Source organism: Anabas testudineus, chromosome 7, assembly GCF_900324465.2.
Source record: "Anabas testudineus chromosome 7, fAnaTes1.2, whole genome shotgun sequence".
In the NCBI taxonomy this organism is placed as follows: domain Eukaryota; kingdom Metazoa; phylum Chordata; class Actinopteri; order Anabantiformes; family Anabantidae; genus Anabas; species Anabas testudineus.
Genome location: NC_046616.1, coordinates 11,606,466 through 11,625,005, shown reverse-complemented (window position 1 = coordinate 11,625,005; position 18,540 = coordinate 11,606,466). Strand labels below are relative to the sequence as shown.

General features: G+C 39.8%; 4 protein-coding genes across 6 annotated transcripts; 3 read left to right on the top strand and 1 right to left on the bottom strand.

Annotated features, from left to right (window-relative positions):
- Positions 1–251: 251 nt before the first annotated feature.
- atp5pb (ATP synthase peripheral stalk-membrane subunit b) lies at positions 252–4,110 on the bottom strand. Its single transcript, XM_026368274.1, has 7 exons — positions 3,999–4,110; positions 3,309–3,345; positions 3,022–3,167; positions 1,905–2,068; positions 1,660–1,785; positions 953–1,132; positions 252–512 (listed from the first exon to the last, which is right to left on the bottom strand). The coding sequence occupies exons 1-7, from the start codon at positions 4,024–4,026 to the stop codon at positions 435–437; spliced, it is 759 nt and encodes a 252-aa protein (XP_026224059.1). The 5' UTR covers positions 4,027–4,110; the 3' UTR covers positions 252–434.
- A 95-nt stretch (positions 4,111–4,205) lies between these two features.
- LOC113167550 (TRAF3-interacting JNK-activating modulator) lies at positions 4,206–11,262 on the top strand. Its single transcript, XM_026368273.1, has 15 exons — positions 4,206–4,253; positions 5,256–5,373; positions 6,137–6,589; positions 6,697–6,841; positions 6,915–7,032; positions 7,152–7,179; positions 7,279–7,308; positions 7,721–7,816; positions 8,474–8,545; positions 8,762–8,902; positions 9,070–9,207; positions 9,291–9,426; positions 9,552–9,697; positions 10,330–10,446; positions 10,652–11,262. Exons 3-15 carry the CDS (start codon positions 6,170–6,172, stop codon positions 10,850–10,852), a joined length of 1,788 nt encoding a protein of 595 aa, XP_026224058.1. The 5' UTR covers positions 4,206–4,253; positions 5,256–5,373; positions 6,137–6,169; the 3' UTR covers positions 10,853–11,262.
- Positions 11,263–12,467: 1,205 nt separating this feature from the next.
- dnase1l1l (deoxyribonuclease I-like 1-like) lies at positions 12,468–14,376 on the top strand. Its single transcript, XM_026368799.1, has 8 exons — positions 12,468–12,608; positions 12,697–12,785; positions 12,883–12,969; positions 13,065–13,186; positions 13,342–13,454; positions 13,791–13,948; positions 14,059–14,155; positions 14,236–14,376. The coding sequence occupies exons 1-8, from the start codon at positions 12,468–12,470 to the stop codon at positions 14,314–14,316; spliced, it is 888 nt and encodes a 295-aa protein (XP_026224584.1). The 3' UTR covers positions 14,317–14,376.
- A 132-nt stretch (positions 14,377–14,508) lies between these two features.
- LOC113167883 (dentin matrix acidic phosphoprotein 1-like) lies at positions 14,509–17,943 on the top strand. Of its 3 annotated transcripts, XM_026368796.1 has the most exons (7): positions 14,509–14,612; positions 14,933–14,975; positions 15,056–16,726; positions 16,835–16,901; positions 17,264–17,333; positions 17,419–17,559; positions 17,651–17,943. In XM_026368796.1, exons 2-7 carry the CDS (start codon positions 14,933–14,935, stop codon positions 17,765–17,767), a joined length of 2,109 nt encoding a protein of 702 aa, XP_026224581.1. In that variant the 5' UTR covers positions 14,509–14,612; the 3' UTR covers positions 17,768–17,943. The 3 variants fall into 3 exon arrangements, with proteins under 3 accessions (XP_026224581.1, XP_026224582.1, XP_026224583.1); XM_026368797.1 differs by lacking the exon at positions 14,509–14,612 and having other exon boundaries at positions 14,619–14,975; positions 17,267–17,333; XM_026368798.1 differs by lacking the exons at positions 14,509–14,612; positions 17,264–17,333; positions 17,419–17,559; positions 17,651–17,943 and adding an exon at positions 16,955–17,249 and having other exon boundaries at positions 14,619–14,975; positions 16,835–16,924.
- The last annotated feature ends 597 nt before the right edge of the window (positions 17,944–18,540 follow it).

Genomic DNA, 18,540 nt, shown 5'->3' with positions numbered 1-18,540 from the left:
GGAGCGATCAAAGGTCTCAAGTGCTCCAGAAAATGTCAGGCACGTATCCAGCTCTAGCACAATCTACCACAGCTATAAAATAATGACGTTAGTGTTTGTCCCACAGAAATGTACATTCACATCCAACACTAGTAGCTCAATAAATAATCAAAGGTTTACCAAGATCTGTGAAAAATCTGTCACCTTAACATTTTTAAGTATTCAGAGATAAAAAAAAAACAACAACTAAAGAAGAAAACAAACATCCCAGGTGGAGTTGAATAAGAGAACCATTTATTTCACCATAAGCTGACGTGTAAATACTGTACACACCCATGATATTGACAGAGACAATCTTTAAAGAGGAAATAGTTTATTCTATAAAGAAAAGTAAGCGTCTCATCTTGGGACAGTGAGTCTGGGATTAGAGCGGCCTTCTCTCAAGACTTGAAACTTTAAACTGTAGCTTTGGCCTGAGTGGCTTTGGCCAGAGCCTTCAGGTCTGTGATGCACTTGGCGATGCTCTCCTTCTCCTAAAAAACAACAAAAACACAGATATGAAGCAGTGAAGCATCGCTTCAGAGATGTATGTATGGAAAAGACCTAAGAACAACAGGCTCTTGAATTTTTGTTAAAAAAAAGCAACTTAAGATTAAAGTTTTTTATGGTCAAAGAACCATTATTGGCTGATTCTGTGTTTTAAAGTTCCCTGGGTTAACATTCAGGAGTGTCTGATGTAATGCATTTGCTGCCGTGGAAAAAATGAATTTACGATGAGTGATGAGTCCAAAGTATCCCTAGACATCTTTACTGCAGAAACAGGCCATTAACTAGGGATTACTACAGTCACAAATGGGCTCAAAAAGAAATAGAACAAATACTAAAAAAATACAACAACACGTTAGCACTGTTTCATATATAAACCACACTGAGAAACATCACTTAGGAGGAGGCTTCTGACAAAGATACTGACCTGCTGAGGAGTAATGCTGCTGATGACGTTCTTCTCCACCCAGTTAACCATGTGCTCCTGCTCCAACTGGCGGGTGAGGTTCTGCAGGGCAATCTGGTAGTTCAGACGCCTTTTCACCTCATTGGTCACCATGTGTAGCCTCTCTCTGTAGTTGATCTCCAGCAGCATGGCCACATTATTCTAAGAGGAGAAAAGTGTCTATAGTAAACTTGGTTTGCTGAAGTGCTTCAGGTTCTCTTGACATAATGATGTAATTTAAGTGAATTGTGTTCTTTGTTCTTTTCTTCTTTGTGATCTTTGTAATGTTTATTTTATCATCTAACAGTTGCTAATATAATATCACACAGTATCACATCTTGAACCTGATATCTAAACAAAAATCATAATTGTAATTTCAGCTCACTGGTGTGGTATACAGATCAGTGTAGAGTCTAATAAATAATGGGCCCTTATTTTTCAAAGATGTCATTTTGTTCCCACATGTGTAGCAGGAATCTTTGGCCGCTCAGTAATGTTGTGGCAATGTCTACTTGTTGCCAGTAGAGGTCAATATATGTCAGCGATACATAAAGATGCCCATTCTACTCCTAGAGCCTAAAGTAGAAGGATTCTGGGAAAATACTAGTGGTCAGTGTCTTGTTTTGAAAACATCAAGCAGCACATAAATAAATAAATAAAATAAAAACAGGAGGGTCAGTGCCGTTTACCCTCTTGGCGTCAAAGAGCATTGATCTTCCCTCTACTCTCCACTGTTCTTTCTTCTCATCCTCAATAGCCTGAGTCAGGCTGGAAATCTCGAGGTCCTTCACCTCCTGAGCCTTGGCCACTTTTTCCTAAGAAACAAAAAAACACACACAGCATGAAAATAAAGGGGTTTGTAAAGTTTGTGCACAAAATGAAAGATAAATTTAATGAATGCCAAAAACAGTAGTCAATATGGCTGCTAGCCTACCTCGTTAATTTTGTCAGCATAAGCTGCAACTTGTGGACCAAATTTTTTGACACCATAGATGATGACGGCGCCTATGGAGGCAGCAGCGAAGGTCTCATGATTGATGACATAGATTTCCTTAGAAAGCAGGTAAAGGAGAAGACCAGTGCCCAGCATGTAGGGTCCTAGTAGAAACAAGGAAAAAATATTTAATGAAATGAATTATTAATTAATGTAGGAGTTTATTAAAATAAAAGAGGTAATGCATGGAAAAAAACAACACAATTTGGTACTCCATTGGATTACACTGTACTAGAATTTTATTTTCCATATTTACATTTAAAACTATATTATAGGATTAATTAATGGATTAGTATGTACAGTAGAATCTCAGATGTATGGCTCTTGACAAATTATTATTTCTATTTAGACAAAGCCTTTTAATATTACACCATCACCATAAATCCCTGACTGTTCCCCAAGTTAAAAATAACAAGACAGGCAGCATTAGGTTTATATGAACCATATAATCTTTTAAAATCAAGGCACAAGACACTATTGTTAACTCCCTGTGTACCTTTTAATTTGAATGTGTTTATAACTGAAGTCTAAACAAACGCCAATTGTTGTATGTTTCTGAACAACTATTTATTTTAACTATGTGATAATCTCTATAACCAACCCATGAAAACATAGCAATGGTGGCCAAGTGTAAGGCTGCTTTTGCTGAGGCAGCACTGTTTTTTGTCCTGGGACAACTGAAGTCAACCTCTTATGCCTCTTACCATAATACGGTTTTCTACTTTGTGGCTGTGAAGAGAGTTGACCAAAATGCCAAGCAGCAACATTAAAAATGTATCTAGTTTTATTTATGAAAACTGTTATCATGAGTCCAACGTGATATGCAAATAATTTATTGAGATTTTCATCACAGGAATTACATTAGATTGTTAAAAATAAGAATAATCATTTCTGTGTATGTTTTTAAGAATAAGAAAATATTTTTGGATAATGGTTAAATGGCAGCTTTTATTTTATTTTGGTGAGGAGATATAGGTTTTCCACTTAAATTACTTTCTTACTGTTTTATTAATTAGATTAATAAATTGTGTCTTGCTTCTGGTTACAGACTACAGACCTGTGACTCCAGTTTTGGGGTACAGGAGCTGGAAAAGCTCCTCGGGAATGATGCCATGGCGGACTTTGCCTCCCGTCTCTGGCAAAGGTGGCACTGGGGCCAGACTCTGGGATGATGTGTGCAGGGAGCGAGATGCCTGGACAAGACTGAAGGGAACAGCACTGTTGACTACAGCTTGCAGAGAAAAAGCCCTTATAGTAGTGGTACTATACATCAAATAAATAATATAACAAAAGTACATAAGTGTAATAATATTAATAACAACAGTAACTTGTAAAGATACATACCCAGCTCCAAGGGGGCCACTGCCTTTCAGGGCACTGGCTGCAAACAGTAGAAAAGAAAATAGAATGAATAAATATTGGACAAAATGAATTCAAATTTTTAAAGTTTCTGGTAAATGCAATTAATAAATTAACAAGTGAATACGTTTAAGTTTACTACACGATGACAAAAGTCAACAGTAACGGTACTATATCAGTACAGCACAATATATTTACCAAATGCCTGGTTGTGGACTCCTAATAAAAAACTAGAGAAAGCAATCAAATAGTTTTGCTGGACTTAAATCTGGGATTGTTTCTCCTTAATTAAATAGTTTAACTAACGATGCTAGCTGTCAAAAAGGTGACATTTACAGGCGTGAGAGCTGCCGTTAGCAAATATAGCTTGTGTTTGCTATCGTTAGCTAGCATTCATTAACTTAGCTAGCTATCTGTCGTAAATATAGGAGGTGCTCCGCATTCAAAAGCAGTCTCAATACGTTACATGCAATAAACTAGCTATTAATTCTGTAGACATTCTTCACTTTGTAGACTAGCTAACTTAGCATTAGCATGCCTCATTCAATGTGCGGCCTTCACTTTACCCTTCAGCTTCACATTCACTTCCAACTTCTATTTCTCCCGCTTGACAGTTTAATCAAGATAGCGCGTAAGAGACATGAAAAGTCACCCTAAAACTGGATTATTGCATACCTGAAACAAAAACGAGCCTGGACAGCATGTTTGAAGGATGAAGTGCCAAGTTCTCGCTACACCGGGCACCCTTGTTGCCTCTCCGTGCCCTTCTGCGAAGAACCCCAAGTATGGCGGACTCACGAGACTTCAGCCTGAAACATCGCGATAAGATAACGCGTCGTTTCTAGGGTTGTTGCAGCAGACGGCAGCTAGATGGCGCTGTACACAAACAGAATTTCTCACTGTCCTGAAGTTGAATTTGGATTAATGGAGGTAATTGAGCCTTTAATAGAGGGAATAACAGAGGTTAGGAGTTTATGCAGGAAGCTAAGATCCACTGTCTTCATGTTTAAAGTGCACGATGATTCTCCAACTTGACATCAAATAGAGTCAAATGTACGCTAAGTCGGTTAGCTTAAAGCAAATAACACATAACGTTTCATACACTTCACTAGCAAATGAGGAAACAGATGATGCTCTGTAAAATCATCATGTTACGACCAGAATCCGATTATAAATCAGATTTTCAAACGTACAAAATCAAGCTGCTGTGTCTGTGGGGAGCTGGTTGAAGTAGCTGTTAAGCCTGGTGAGATAGCTAAGCTAGTGTTAGCCCTCAACAGTTTATAACAGTTTATACTGTTTTATAGGATCCATGAAAATATATTTTGATGCTCAAGTGGATCAGTAATTGAGATTTTTCAATCCCATTAATAGATCAATCTTGAATAAGTGGAGAAAAAAGTAGCTCCTTATCCCTGAAAAGTTAAAGAATAATCAAGAACATGTTTTCTTTGTTGATAATGTGTTTTTATTTTGCTAATTCATATAGTAAGTAAGTCACACATCACATAGTGAATATATGTAAGGGTTTTTCACATCTGTGTCTGTGTATTTGTAATCTGCAAAAATACATTATGGTTCTACATCTTATATAACGGTACAAAGTCAGCCTTTCACCTTTTTGCTCAACTTTCTGTAATTATTACTTTCATTTAGGTTATTATACCCCCATCACAGCTAAGACTTTAACACATTTCATTGGGAATTGACACTAGTCTTAATAAAAAATATCAGTTTCCAAGTGACTTCCTCATCTCCGTCTTCCAAATGGTGTGTTTTATCCCAGACTGCATGCAGGGGGAAACGGCAGGGTCTGTCTGTAATCTTGGGGCCCACCCGTGTATGGCATCAGTTTGATGCGAGTGGCTGGTGAGATAGAGGAACATATGACGCTGTGGTTCTCTTTACTTCCTGTAAAATTATGCTCAACAGAAACAGCTACATGTGAAGCAGACAAAACCCCGGACACTATTTCAGAAGAGTGAGAAAATGGATGACTCCTCAACCACCTCCTAAAGAGTCTGCTCCACTGAATGAGATGGCGTAGAGGGTAAGCTTCTTGATGAGTTTATACCTATTAAGCAGCATTTTATCTTTGCATTGTCTTGTACATTTTCCCTCCATGCCCTCAACCAACAGTTCTGAGGCCCATGCCTGTCTTTGATATGGTGCTCTGATACTTAAAGGCTCTTTTTTTAATTAAATGCAAGAGCAATGTAACAACTGAAACATCTACCATAACCCATACTATTACTACTGCTATTAGTACTACTATTACTACTACTATTCTAGTATTTCTAGAGCTACGACTGCAGCTACTACAACCTGCCTGGAAATTGCCAGGCTACACAAGCACCCTAAATGTAAAAAAAAACTCTTAAGTCTTTGCTTATTACTTTATTTTATGCATACAGCTCACATAAATTTGGACCACAGCCTGGTGATACAGATCACTAACTTTCTTTTTAGGTAAAGACTCTCAAGGCTAAAATGTAAGGACAGTGTTTGAGAAATGCAAATGTACACCACCCACCTATGAGGGCATATTTCAGCCTCTTGCCGTGTTTGCTTTGAATTTAAATCAGCCGGTTTACCAACTGAAGTCTGAAACTTATAGGCTTCAAATATTGCATAGTTTGTTCAGATGTAATGTTTGAGCCATCATCCAGCACCTGCAATATTTAAAATCCAGATATTCCAGCCTCTTGTAACATTTTATATTAATCAGTATATAAATGTATTTGTTTACATATGGTAAATTTAACCATTATAAATACTTATAATCACTTTCTAAATATATATTGTCATTGCAGGCTTGAGGCACTGTAACAGCCATAGGTGCTGCCATGGACGTCCTGGCTGTTGGTGGAATCCAGCTCTCTCCACTGAGAGAGTTTGACCGAATAGTGGAGATCAGAGCAGAGAAACATGAACACCTGCGAGGACGTAACAATGTGACTTCGTGTCGCAGCCCAACAAGAGAGCTTAACACAAAACAGATAAAGAATGAACTGAAAGAAAAGAGGCATCTGGAGTTTCTGAGGAGGAGGTCGGTGAGCCCAGAGCTATGTGGTTCAAACTCTGTAAACCAGTCTACAAAGTCAAAAGCTTCAGCAAAGACATTTTCAACGAAACATCGCAATTTACCCAGCAAATCAGAAACACTGCATACAAATGTGCAAAGTACTCTTACCGCCAATGGACATCGGGTGATGATTTTAACACCAAACAGTAGCAAATCAGATGCTCCCAGCACCAGCAAATGGGTAAATACCAGATCCTTCAATATAATTTTGATTGTTACATGACCAGAGACGTAGTTTATCAGTCCCGTTCCACAGAGTTACACCTGCATCCTCTCTCATTTCCTCAGGCTTCACTGTGGTCAGAACAGGTAACACTGATGAAGCAAGAGAAAGGCCATACAAAGAAGCAAGCATCTACCTCCACATCAGGGACAAAGGACTCAAACCAGCACAGAACAATAAGCACAGATAGAAGAGAGAATAGCATAAATGGTAAAAATCTTGTCATTAATGTAACATTTTAGTCATTTTTGTCTTTGACACTAAAAATTGCTGTCTCCCAAAGCTCAAAGAGCAGGTATCAAAACATTCCTCCAGCCAGAAAGGATTTACCAGAAAGTGTCCGTCCACACGGAAAATATTCTTCAAAAAAAGACACTGCGAGAGGCTGGTGTGCAAACAGAGTGAGTGTGATGTACTGTTAACCTCTCCGAGCAACCTAATTAAATCATTTAGTCCCAATTTTAATAGCTGTGATCAGTTTTTTATTTCTCTATAATGAGATTTTTTTTCTCACATGCAGGTTTGGCCTTGTCACTGTGAAGGAATCTGTGAGTTTCAAGCTGTTGTTGCAAATTAAACATGAAAATCGGATATTAAAAATGAATTTATTTAACTGTTATTATTGTCTCTCATCTCTCAACTCATAGGATGTCCAGCGGCTAGCGGACTACTTGCAGGTAAACCAGCCATTTCTTTTCCAAGCCCAGTCTGAGCTGTGTTTTTAAATTAAAGTGAGATGATATGTTTGACAGGTAAAATAACACATACTGAGTGATAAGTGATAGTAAATTAAATACATCTAGTGTCAAACACACCCAGGGTTGTACACATACAGACTTACAATATATGATATGACCAGTAGCTTATGGTGGCTAACGTTGACCAGATTGACATGCAGGCTACAGTTCATTACAGTCACATAAGTAATACCAATAATACTAGTAATAAGTACTACTACTAGGAGAACTTTTTTACTCAACACTCAAAATTTAGTAGCATTGCTGATTCTGAATATGATGTTTAAACACCTTGACGAAAGTTGCTGACTGTCTAAAGCTTTATTCTGTGCTCTGTGCTGCTGTTTGTCAGGAAGCCCTGTGGAGAGAGGAGGCCATGAAGAAGAAGCTGGCAGCCCTTCAGGAGAGCACATCAAACCTCATGAACTCCTCCAACAAAATATGGACAGTAAGACTCTCCGCCTGTGTGCACATCCAAGTCGAATACAGCCGTGTTGTTGTATCATTGTTTGGTTCCCTGGTTGATGTTAAACTGAACATTTGTGTTTCACACGTTCTGTGAATGGCTGCTGTTACCTCAGGAAGGACTGTGCAGCTTGTGGTTTGGAGCTTCCTGCTTCCGCTCTAGTCTATACTGCATCAGAGGAGTGCAAGCTGTCATTCTTATACAGGAAGGGTGTGACAGGCAGACGCTAGTATAGATGCTATCCATCCTCATTAGTTCTCTTTTGGCTACTGTAATGAATGAAAGAAAACGTTGGTATTGCCTTTACCTGTTTGTTTGAACAGCTGCAGATCTAGAAATTCATTTACTTTATATATTTATGCTTTTCATCTGTGAAAATTGTTTCTCACTCAGGTATGTTGTTGTTGTCATTAGTCTAATGACATGTTATTTTCCACACTGTAGTGAACAGTGTAATGTTGTAGCACATGCAGACATTGTGATCTTTCTTGATGCTCACTGATGCTGTAAGTTCCCTTTGTGCATCAGTGTGCAGAATGTGAAAGACCCTGTTGTCACAGATTTTGGTGTATAAACCATTAATTTTCCATCTGCTAGTTACAGCGTGACAGTCAGTCATTTCCTTTCTAACCCACACAGGCTCGCTGCAGTGAAGACCTGCTGAGAAACAAGATCAAGGCTCTGGAGGCACAGCTGCAAGTCTGTCTACAGGTAGGAACGGCAGCTGGTGGTAAAGAAACAACCACTGAGAGATGTGTTTTAATTTTATCTTTTTGCAACAATTCAACCACCTTCAGAAAACATCAAGCTCTGCTCTACATACTTTCACTCTTTTATGCAGAGTCTATCAAATGTACTTTTCTGTGGTTTTGCAACTCAACCTGTAAGCAATTATTGGTTTAACTCAGCAGTGTTGTGTCTTTACAGAAGTTTCCAAAAGATGGAGTGAAAAAACTGATAATGCAGATGGAGAAACAGAAACTTATATATGAAGAGAAGGCTCTGGTTTCCCTGCAGAGGGCCACACAAGAGAAAACGGAGGCTCTCAGTATGGCTGAGACACTGCAGGTCAAACATTTAACTCACATTGTTCTATTTGAATGAGGAGAAAGACATAGCGTCATTGTCATAGATTCATTTTTTCTGATGTTCTGTTTACATATCAAAAAGTCAGGTTTAAAGCTGCGTCAGTGTTGCACCTGAATCCTTGAGAAACTTTATATCTTTGGCACTAGGCAGCACTAATCACATCAAAGGCAGAAACTCTGAGGTGGCAGAGCCTGTATGAGGAGCTGAAACTCAACTCTGAACAACTCAGGGAGAAGCAGCAACTCAGCAATGAACAGCTGCAACAGCTACACAGCCAAGTGGAGGTAGGATACTGTGGTAATGTGCATGATCAGTTTTCACTTCTGTTGATGGCACTGAAAAACGTGTGTGTGTGTGTTTTGTGCAGCTGTCCAGGGCCAGAGAGACTGAGCTGGGGGAGGAGGTTCTGTCACTAAGGCAAGACAAACAGGAGCTGCAGTACAACATTTGCCTGCTGGAGGAGGACAACCAGATTTTAAGAGAAGAAATCCAGAACCTTAGAGGTGAGACTCGGACCTCAGAGCTACTGTGTGGCTTTTATTCTTGATTCTGTTCTTTATTCTTTCTAAACACAGGTTTATCTTTAAAATTGTGCAAAGACAACATGGATGTGCTTTCTGTTTCCTAGATGGCACCAACGAGAGCCAGGACTTCGTGATACAGGAGTGTTTGACGTCACAGGAAGTAGAGCCACAACTGACAGTGAGGAGAGACCCTCAGGTGGAGGAGCAGCTCCGTCTTACTCAGGAGAAACTCTGCCTCAAGGAGAAAGAGGTAAACGGGGGATATCATGAATGACACAGTTCACTTCACATATTTTATTTATATTTTATTTATCTGAACAGATTCACTTTTTAAACTGCTGCTTCCCAACAGTCCTGACAGTCCCAACAGTTCAATTGGTTGCAAATTTGGCATTAAGACTTTGGTTTAGGGGCCAAGGAGGGAACAGGCCTTCACTCATATGTTGACCTCCCAAGGAGGGGGCGTAACACTGCCACAAAAGCCATAATTGCAATTCAGTGTTTCAAAGTAACTGTTAATCCCCGACTACAATTTGTTAAGCAGAGGTAGATGCATAATGTTTCTAAAGAACATTTTTATGTTTAGAAATATGGTTCAATATGAATTTGAATCATGTGTTATTGTTGAAAAGTTAAATTCAGACTTTCCGTCATTAACAAAATCGTACATTTTTTCCTGTTTAACTTCATAGTTCTTTTCAAAATGTATTACAAATGCATTGCTAGTGTATTTCAAATGAAAATGAAATATGCCTTAAAAAATGTTTCATCAAGATGCAGATGTCCTCATTTCTGGAAACATTTACAAATTGAATTTCTGTTGCAAATTGCTAAATACAGTCTTCATATGTTTCGCGTGTGTGTATGTGTGTGTGTGCTCAGTGTGAGGAGCTGCAGACAGAGCTGCATGCCATGGAGCAGGAGTGTCAGTCCAGCCAGGCCCGTCTGACGCAGTGCAGGGATGAACTCCGGCAACTCAGCCACCGGCGGAGAAGAACGGTGAGCGGTGTGACTGTGTTTGGGGAATTGTGACCTAACATCCTTGCTATAGTCAAATAGTCTTGTTTGTACTCATGTCAGCCAACAAACATGAGGCACTTTCTGTGCCAATATGTCTTTTATACTCTTGTTAAATCAGTGATTGCTGTAGTGAACAATAAGCTTTTATATACTGTAATACAACATTTTTTCCTTCTGTGTTTAGAGGCTGTGCGGCTCCTGGTTGAAGGTGTGTGTCTTCTTCCTCATACTCCTCGCTGTGGCCGGGGTTGTCATGTTGTGGATGCGACATCCTCCTTTCAGGGAGCAAGTTGAAGACCTGTACTCAGACATAGAGACCCGTATCGAAGACTATCTCATGGAAATGGCCTCTCCTCAACACTCAGGCTGTTTTAGACCAATATGAAAACTAACTGCTGAAGAATATTATTATTATTTTTGCTGTTTATGCTTTTGTTTTAAAATAAGACCTTTGTAGGAAATAGTTAATGAATATGTTTGTATTTTATATGGTTTTACATTTGTAACTGTATGTGATGTGATATAATAGTACATCGGTACAGCACTGACTGTACATGTGTGCAGATAGTTCAAATACAAGCTGACATATACAGTGTGAAAAAACACCACGTTTGTAACAGGGAAAACACATTAGAGCACTGTTAGCTCATAACTTGATTGATATTAATGGCCTTTTAATGAGCTGTGAGTTGATAATATTAACAGTATAGTTAGGAGAATGGACCAGTTTTACTGTAACAGCTTGTTTTGTCAACAGCACCAAAAAAAAAAAAAAAAGCCAAATCAAACATACAAGATAAGAAATCAGAGTAATGCTTTCAGCTCTTGTGGTGAAGGAATGACATCAGTACCTGAGTAGGAGGGGAGTTGATTTAGATTTAGCATGAAAGGCATCAATAGAGAGACTAAGCACACAAATAAACAGCTGTTTAGTGTTTATATGGAAAATAAATAAATAAAAAATGTACTGTTTCTAACTAATGTTGGTGTCACGTTTCCTTATAAACTGTTAAATCTTTGTGAGACTGCCTTTAGTTGAAATTATATATAAAAATGAGCGCAATTAAGTAGTTGGTTACATCATATTGCTCATAAAAAACACAATGTTGGTTTCTGAATGTCATTAATGTATTATTTGTAACTTTATTCTCCCGTGGTTAAGATATCCTAGTCAAAAAGACATTTTAGCTGTTAATGTACACATGGAAACGCATTAATGAGTAGAGCAGCTTTAGAAGGAAAACTGCTTTTGATTTATAATATATATTTTATTGTTGTATAATCGTATTACTTTTGTATTTGTGTTATTATTAATATTACAGCCACTCCTGCACTAGATCATACCACTCATGACTGAAAAAATATTTCAGTGCAAAAATAAGAGAAATAAATAAAACAGGTTAGTAGTCTGAGGTATTAATACCATTATTTTTTCTGTAACTAACACATGGTGAGGTAACAACATCACAGCCACTGCACCAGAGTCCAGTGATGCGTCAGTGATGTGACGGCACTGTGTGGTAACTACCAGCTGCTCGTATCTGTGCTGAACTCTACACAAATGTTCATGAAGCCGACAGACGTCACCGTCTATTCTCTGATTACGCTCAAACTTAGAGACAAAACACAGTCAAAGCTGAACTTTCTGAGTGGGATAGAGCCTTTGTTCATTGTATTCAGTGGTTTTCACTGTTCCAGATAAAGCTCCATTCTCATCAGGCACTGACACAGCACATCCACCACACAGATCTGCAGCTCCTGGCTTTCACCCACGTTCACCTGTATGTTCCCCAAATAAACCTCAGGTCACTGAATTGATGGATCTTTGCTGGACGGAGCTCAGTCTCCTGATGAAGCGGGTGAAGCTGGCAGTGAAGGTAGGGGGCTCTAGTGTGGTAGTTACTGTGGCTGCAGGTTTTTGTAACACATTTCACAACATTAACAACAAAGGGGATCTTGCCAAACTCTGCTTCGCTTACAGAGCTATAATCCTTTGTGAGATGAGGACTGCAGTTCTGCTGTTCGCTGCCGGGTTGTGTGTGTTGAACATCACATCTTCCCTGAAGATCTGCGCTTTTAATGTCCAGAGTTTTGGTGAATCGAAGGCGAACAACAAGAAGGTCATGGGGATTCTGTTGAAGGTACTGTGCTGTTTGTGAACTCTGATGAATGTGCAACATAAAAAGCACTGATTAATCTTTGTTGTTGTTGTTGTTTGTTTGCTTTAAGGTCCTTTCTCGCTGTGACTTGTGTCTGATTCAAGAGGTCAGAGACTCTAAAGGAGAAGCAGTACAAGCATTGGTGAAGGCTCTCAACAGGTACAAGTTTCAGCATCTGCACATCATGGAAACATCTGGTGATTCATCTACCACATCAGCACCAACTTTAAACGTATCTTCTTCATGTTGTGAACAGATTTGACAAATCCAACTCATATTCCTATGTGAAAAGTGAAAGACTCGGGAGGAAAACCTACAAGGAACAGTATGTCTACATTTACAGGTAGGGTGTGCTGTTTATCAGACATGGTCCCGTTAATGGTCGGTTCAAGGTGACGTCCTCAGTGTGCTTTAGTGCTTGTATTTTATGGTCTCCAGAAACAACATGCTGAAGGTCAAAGATCATTATCAGTATCACAAACTAGAAGGAGAGGGCACCAATGAAACAGACGTTTTCTCCAGAGAGCCTTTCATCGTCCACTTTCACTCCCCTACAACACGTAAGCTGAAATGAAAAACGCTAAATTAGTTAGTAAAACTAACAAGGAAGGAGTCCAGTTGTCGTGGCTCATCATAAGTCGAGTAGATGAGAATTCATTGACTTTACAGTTAACACCTTCATTACAGCCTTTGTATTGTGTCTGTTTTGTCCCAGTGGTGAAGGATTTTGTCCTGGTTGGGCAGCACACCTGTCCAAAAACTGCCATGAAGGAGATTGATGAACTGTACACCGTCTTCAAAGGCATTTACAAGAAGTGGAAGACTGACGTAGGTCAAACTTTATCACAAACACCATCATATCTGCTTTTCCTGTTAAGGGGTGCGGGAGTCAATTCCAGGTGACACAGGGCGACAGGCAGGGTGCACCCTGGACAGGTCGCCAGTCTGTCAAGGGGACGACATACAGATACAGACAAACCTTCACACTCACAGCCGGGTCCTTGACGCTGTGAGGGGACAGTACTAACCACTGCACCAAACTCATTTTTGCTGATTTTTATCCGTTATTTTCAGATCGACTGTTTCTCTCGCAAACCTATGATGAAATTTGTGATGAATTTCAATCTGTTGAACTTCCCCTTTTTGTCTTCTTCATTCGCGTAGAATGTGATGATCTTAGGGGACCTCAATGCTGGCTGCAGCTACGTCACCATCAAGGGTTGGAGAGCTGTGCGTTTGAGGACTGACCCCAAATTCCACTGGCTGATTGGTGATGAGCAGGACACGACTGTCCGGGAGAAGACGCACTGTGCCTACGACAGGTCAGCGACTGCATAAGCGACACTAAATACTACTAAGTTCTTTATTTCTGCAGATGCCGCTCAAGGTTATGATATGATGTAAACAATATGATGTTTACATTTTGAAACAGGATCATTGTTCATGGACGTGAGATCATTTCCAGTGTAGTACCAGGTTCAGCTCGACCATTCAACTTTAAAGAGAATTTCCATCTCACCGAGGAGGAGGTAAACTTGTTAAAATTATTATATTATATCAGTTTTACACTTAACATGACATTAATTCTGTTCTTCTGATGGCTCCTTAGGCTCTCGAGGTGAGTGATCATTTTCCTGTAGAGGTTGACCTGAAGCCCAACCACCGCTACCTTCTCCGCAATGAGCTGTAGACCCCTCAGGAAAATCGACAAGCTTGGACTTTATTGATGATATTTGTAGTTTAACTTGATACTAGCTGAAAAAAATAAATCAAAAATCCCAACAGAGTATTTACTGATAAGCATTGTTCTTTTTTTACTCTAATTCACAATCAAAGTGACACCTTGCTCATTTGAGTCATATGATACACCAATAAACGTAAGTTGTTTCAGAATAAAGGAACTGCGCACTCGTCTGCTGGAGTCTATGTTGTGCATCTGAAACCAAAACCACATCAAAGCTGACATAATTTCGTGAGCTTACGAAGGTAAGTTCCTGCAGCAGACACAAACACAAAACTTTACTTCTGTCGTTTCACTTTTTAGAGAGAAACTTTTCAATCTTTATAATTCCTGATGTTTTGTGGTAGACTTTCGTGCTGTGGACGTTGCTTGTTACACGTTTAAACAGATTTTTTAGTTTCAATGTGTAATTTCTACACCATCTGTTTGACAGGAAGCCACTTGCAGCAACAACAGATGAGAGTTATTTGCGCTCTCTTCCTCTCTAAGCGAGGAGATTATCTGTGGCAATGAATTCGTTTTTGTCTTGATAAAATATAACTTGCTGATTTGTCTATTTGCAAAGATGGAACAAAGTCTTGACGACCTGTTTAGTGGTGCTTTTTCAGGTAAGACCCATGTTTTGGTGTTGTATTTATTAAAAGTCTCTTTAACAAAAGGGCAATTTTAAATTATGATGTTGTTACAGATCTGTCAGTTCCAGCTTTGGAAGATGAGGATTTGGACTTTGAGAATTTGAATACTGAGGAGGACAAGACAGACAACTCTGAAGAAGACCTACAAACAAAGGAAGACGAGACTCTGCACCAGGAAGCAGCTCGTACAGTTTTGTACAAAGACAAATACATGGCTGAAACTGCTGATGAAGAGCAGACTGATGATAAAAACGATGAGGAGGATTTCGAAGATGCAGGGATCAGTGTCATGAGCATGGACAAAACTTCACAGGAGGATTTTACAAGCTCGGGCAGCGAGTCTGAAGAGGAGAGTTCTGACTCTGGAGAAGATGAAGAGGACTTGGGAGCAGGAGAGAAACCAGAGGATTTGTTGATGTCTGTTCACTGCAGCGATGATGTCTGCTACGATAATAAAGAGGACAAGATCTTTGCTGAGGGACAACCTCTGGCCCTGGAGGGTACTGAAAGCCCTCAAGCTGGAAATGAGGAGCAAGGTGAGATTGAGAGTGATGAGGAGGCGTCCTATTTTGGGAGAGTCCCTGAACACTCGGACGAGATGATAATAAAAGGTGATGGGACTGAAGAGGACGAGCAAGAAGGGGAAGAAGAGGCACAGGAGGACTCGTCTGATTCAGAGCGTGAGCATATGAAAATCGAACAAGAAGAAAATGCCCTCGCTCGGTGCTCTGAGCCGGAGGTTGGAAGTCCGTGCAAATCTGGAGCCAATGTGGAGTTTCTGGAAATGTCAGAGAAAAATCTGCAGGACCTCATTGCCGAAGCTGATCCTGAGCAATACGCAGAGAAAATGAAGGATTTCTCAGGAGACGAGCATCAAGAGGCAGGTGAGAGCTTTGCAGATTATCCGTCAGACTTTTCCTCTTGTGAATATGTAGAAGGTGGAGGACAAAATCCAGACAGTGACTACAAGTCGAGCACCCTGCCTTGCCTGGAAAGAGCCGTGACAGACAAGGAATGGATGGGAGAAGAGGAAGCCACAGATGAGGAAGGAGACAGCTGTCTGTACAGCAGAGATTTAGAGATCGACGCTGATAGATTGTTCAACCTGGATGTGGCTTCTGAAGAACATAGCAAAACAAAAGTAGAGATTATCGAGTACGGGTGTGACGATGAAGGTCAGGCAGCTGAGAGTGACTCCCACAGCTCAAGTGATGATGAAACCCAAGAGAGGAGGGATGATGAACTCTCTGATAATATGTGTCTTCAAGACCTAGAAAACTACAATAAAGTGGAGGACACTCAGCTTTACAGTAAAAGTGACGCAGCATTTTCCAGATCAGGTATCTCCGACGAAGCCCACTTCTCAAGCAACCAAGTAAATGTAGCAGATTTCAACATAGACTGGGATTTTGACTTGTTAAAAAGTCACACCCTTCTGTGTGAAGACCTGTTAACCACAGAAGACACAGACACAGGGAGTCTGCGTCCTGCAGAAGACACCAACAGCTACTCACTGGTACAGAAAACCACAAGCATGTCTTACCAGGGGTCCCTGGATGACAGCTTCTTCTTCAACACCGAACTGGAGGCGTCAGAGGTGAGTGAGCTGGGACAGCTGGGAGATGACGAGTACGAAGAGGAGAGGAACTGGGAGCAAGAGCAGGAGAGAATCAAAGCTTTCTATGACTTTTATGATGACAACAATGAGGAGAACGGGAGAGAGGGTGAGTGAGAACTATCTCATTACGTTAGAATCAGAGTAATGGTATTAACATTTTCACTGTTGTGTATGTTTTCCTCAATGAATCGGTTTCTATTTATGCATTTTTCAGAGAGGCAGATAAAAGTTCAGTTTTGTGCAGATCCACTTTCTCAAGTCATTCACTATGAAACTGACAGGTAACTGGAATTTCTACTGTTAGAAAACAGTACTTAGCATTTTTATTCCACACATCCTCCTTCCTTGTCAAAACCTGGTGCCTACATTACCCACAATGCCATTCTACAATCAGCAGAACCTGAGTTGCATCACCATAATTTTACATTCAAAGTACTAAACCACAACCACCAAGTTAAATCACTTTTTCAGAGTCTGAAAAATTGAAGCCACAACATTTTTACACATGCAGTAACACTCCCCAAACCCAGAACAGAGACTTTTATGCATGAAATTTATAACATTTGTTTTTGAACAACAATTAAATCTGAGCTGTTCAGACCAGGTCCAACCAAACAATGTGTCTACTTCCTTTTTTAAAAAGCAGTGACAGAGATTCACTCAGCAGCTCTACAGAGGAGGAGGGGGACCTGCGCTCTGCAGAAAGATCTGAGGTAAGAACATGATCATTTGCATCTGGACACATCTGAGTGCACACAGAAACACAGGAACACATTGTTTGCGTTACCTTTTTCACAGCTTTGCTCGACCCAGGAACCAAGCGAGCCTGATGACACCCTGCAGATGACACCTGCGTATGATCCTCCAGACACTGAGCTACCAGAGAGTGTGCAGGAAAACGATCTCAGCAACACACAAATCGGTGCCAGAAAACACAAGGTGTGTGCTCTGTGTTCCCCGCTGATCATTCAGTGTGTTCGTTTTTCTTCAATTGTTTGATCAATTTCACACCTTTCCTGTTCTTTTCTAGTGTCTCGGCATCCTAAAGCAGATACTGAAGATGGGTCTGGTGGTAATGGTGGGACCTCTGATGTTCTGGTGGGCCACAGCCCAAACAGACTGGCTCAATCAATTTTTCTTCTTCTAAGGCTGAATCATAAAAACATGTTTATATGCTTGCGTGTTATGAAAGAAAATCCCAAATGACTATAATGATTTGTAAAAATGCTGTGCAAAGAGCTGGATATAAAGACTTGTGGAATACTGTCTGTAATATGGAATTTGTGCTTAATAAAGATCTAGTTTTGTTGACAATGCTTCCTACCTACGGGGTCGTGTTCTCACTTTTACATAAGTCATGTGATTAAATCTGGGCTTGACAGGATTAGGATGAAGATTTCTGAAGTATATTTTGGTGAAATATTAATAAGTTATGTACGACATATACAAAATTTTACTATCTGTCTGTGTAACAAAGTGTATGTACAGTAATGCTAACACTGAGCTTCCTACACTTCACACACACAGTATTACTGTTTTCTATTATGTTCTACATTTTAGTGTGAAAGTAAAAAGATACAGACGTGCATCTGGACTCAGGTACCTTCCAGAAGGTAGAAAGTTGCAAGTAATTCAAATATTCAAGTATAGTACTGAAGTACATATTCATAGTTCTGTTGTAATTTGTTGTTGTGGAAGAATAAAAGCCACTACATTAAAAAACGTAACATGTAATTAAAGACTACGATGGGGGTGACCTACAAAAGAATTTCAGGCACGCTTTTTAAACTTTTAATTTAAGGTTAAAAACCTGTTTAACCCAACTTATCTCCATGTGGTTTCTTTAAATCCTATAAATCTATTTGTTTACATTTAATATCCAGAGTTTTGACAATGGGTTTGTGGGTTGTTTTTTTTTTT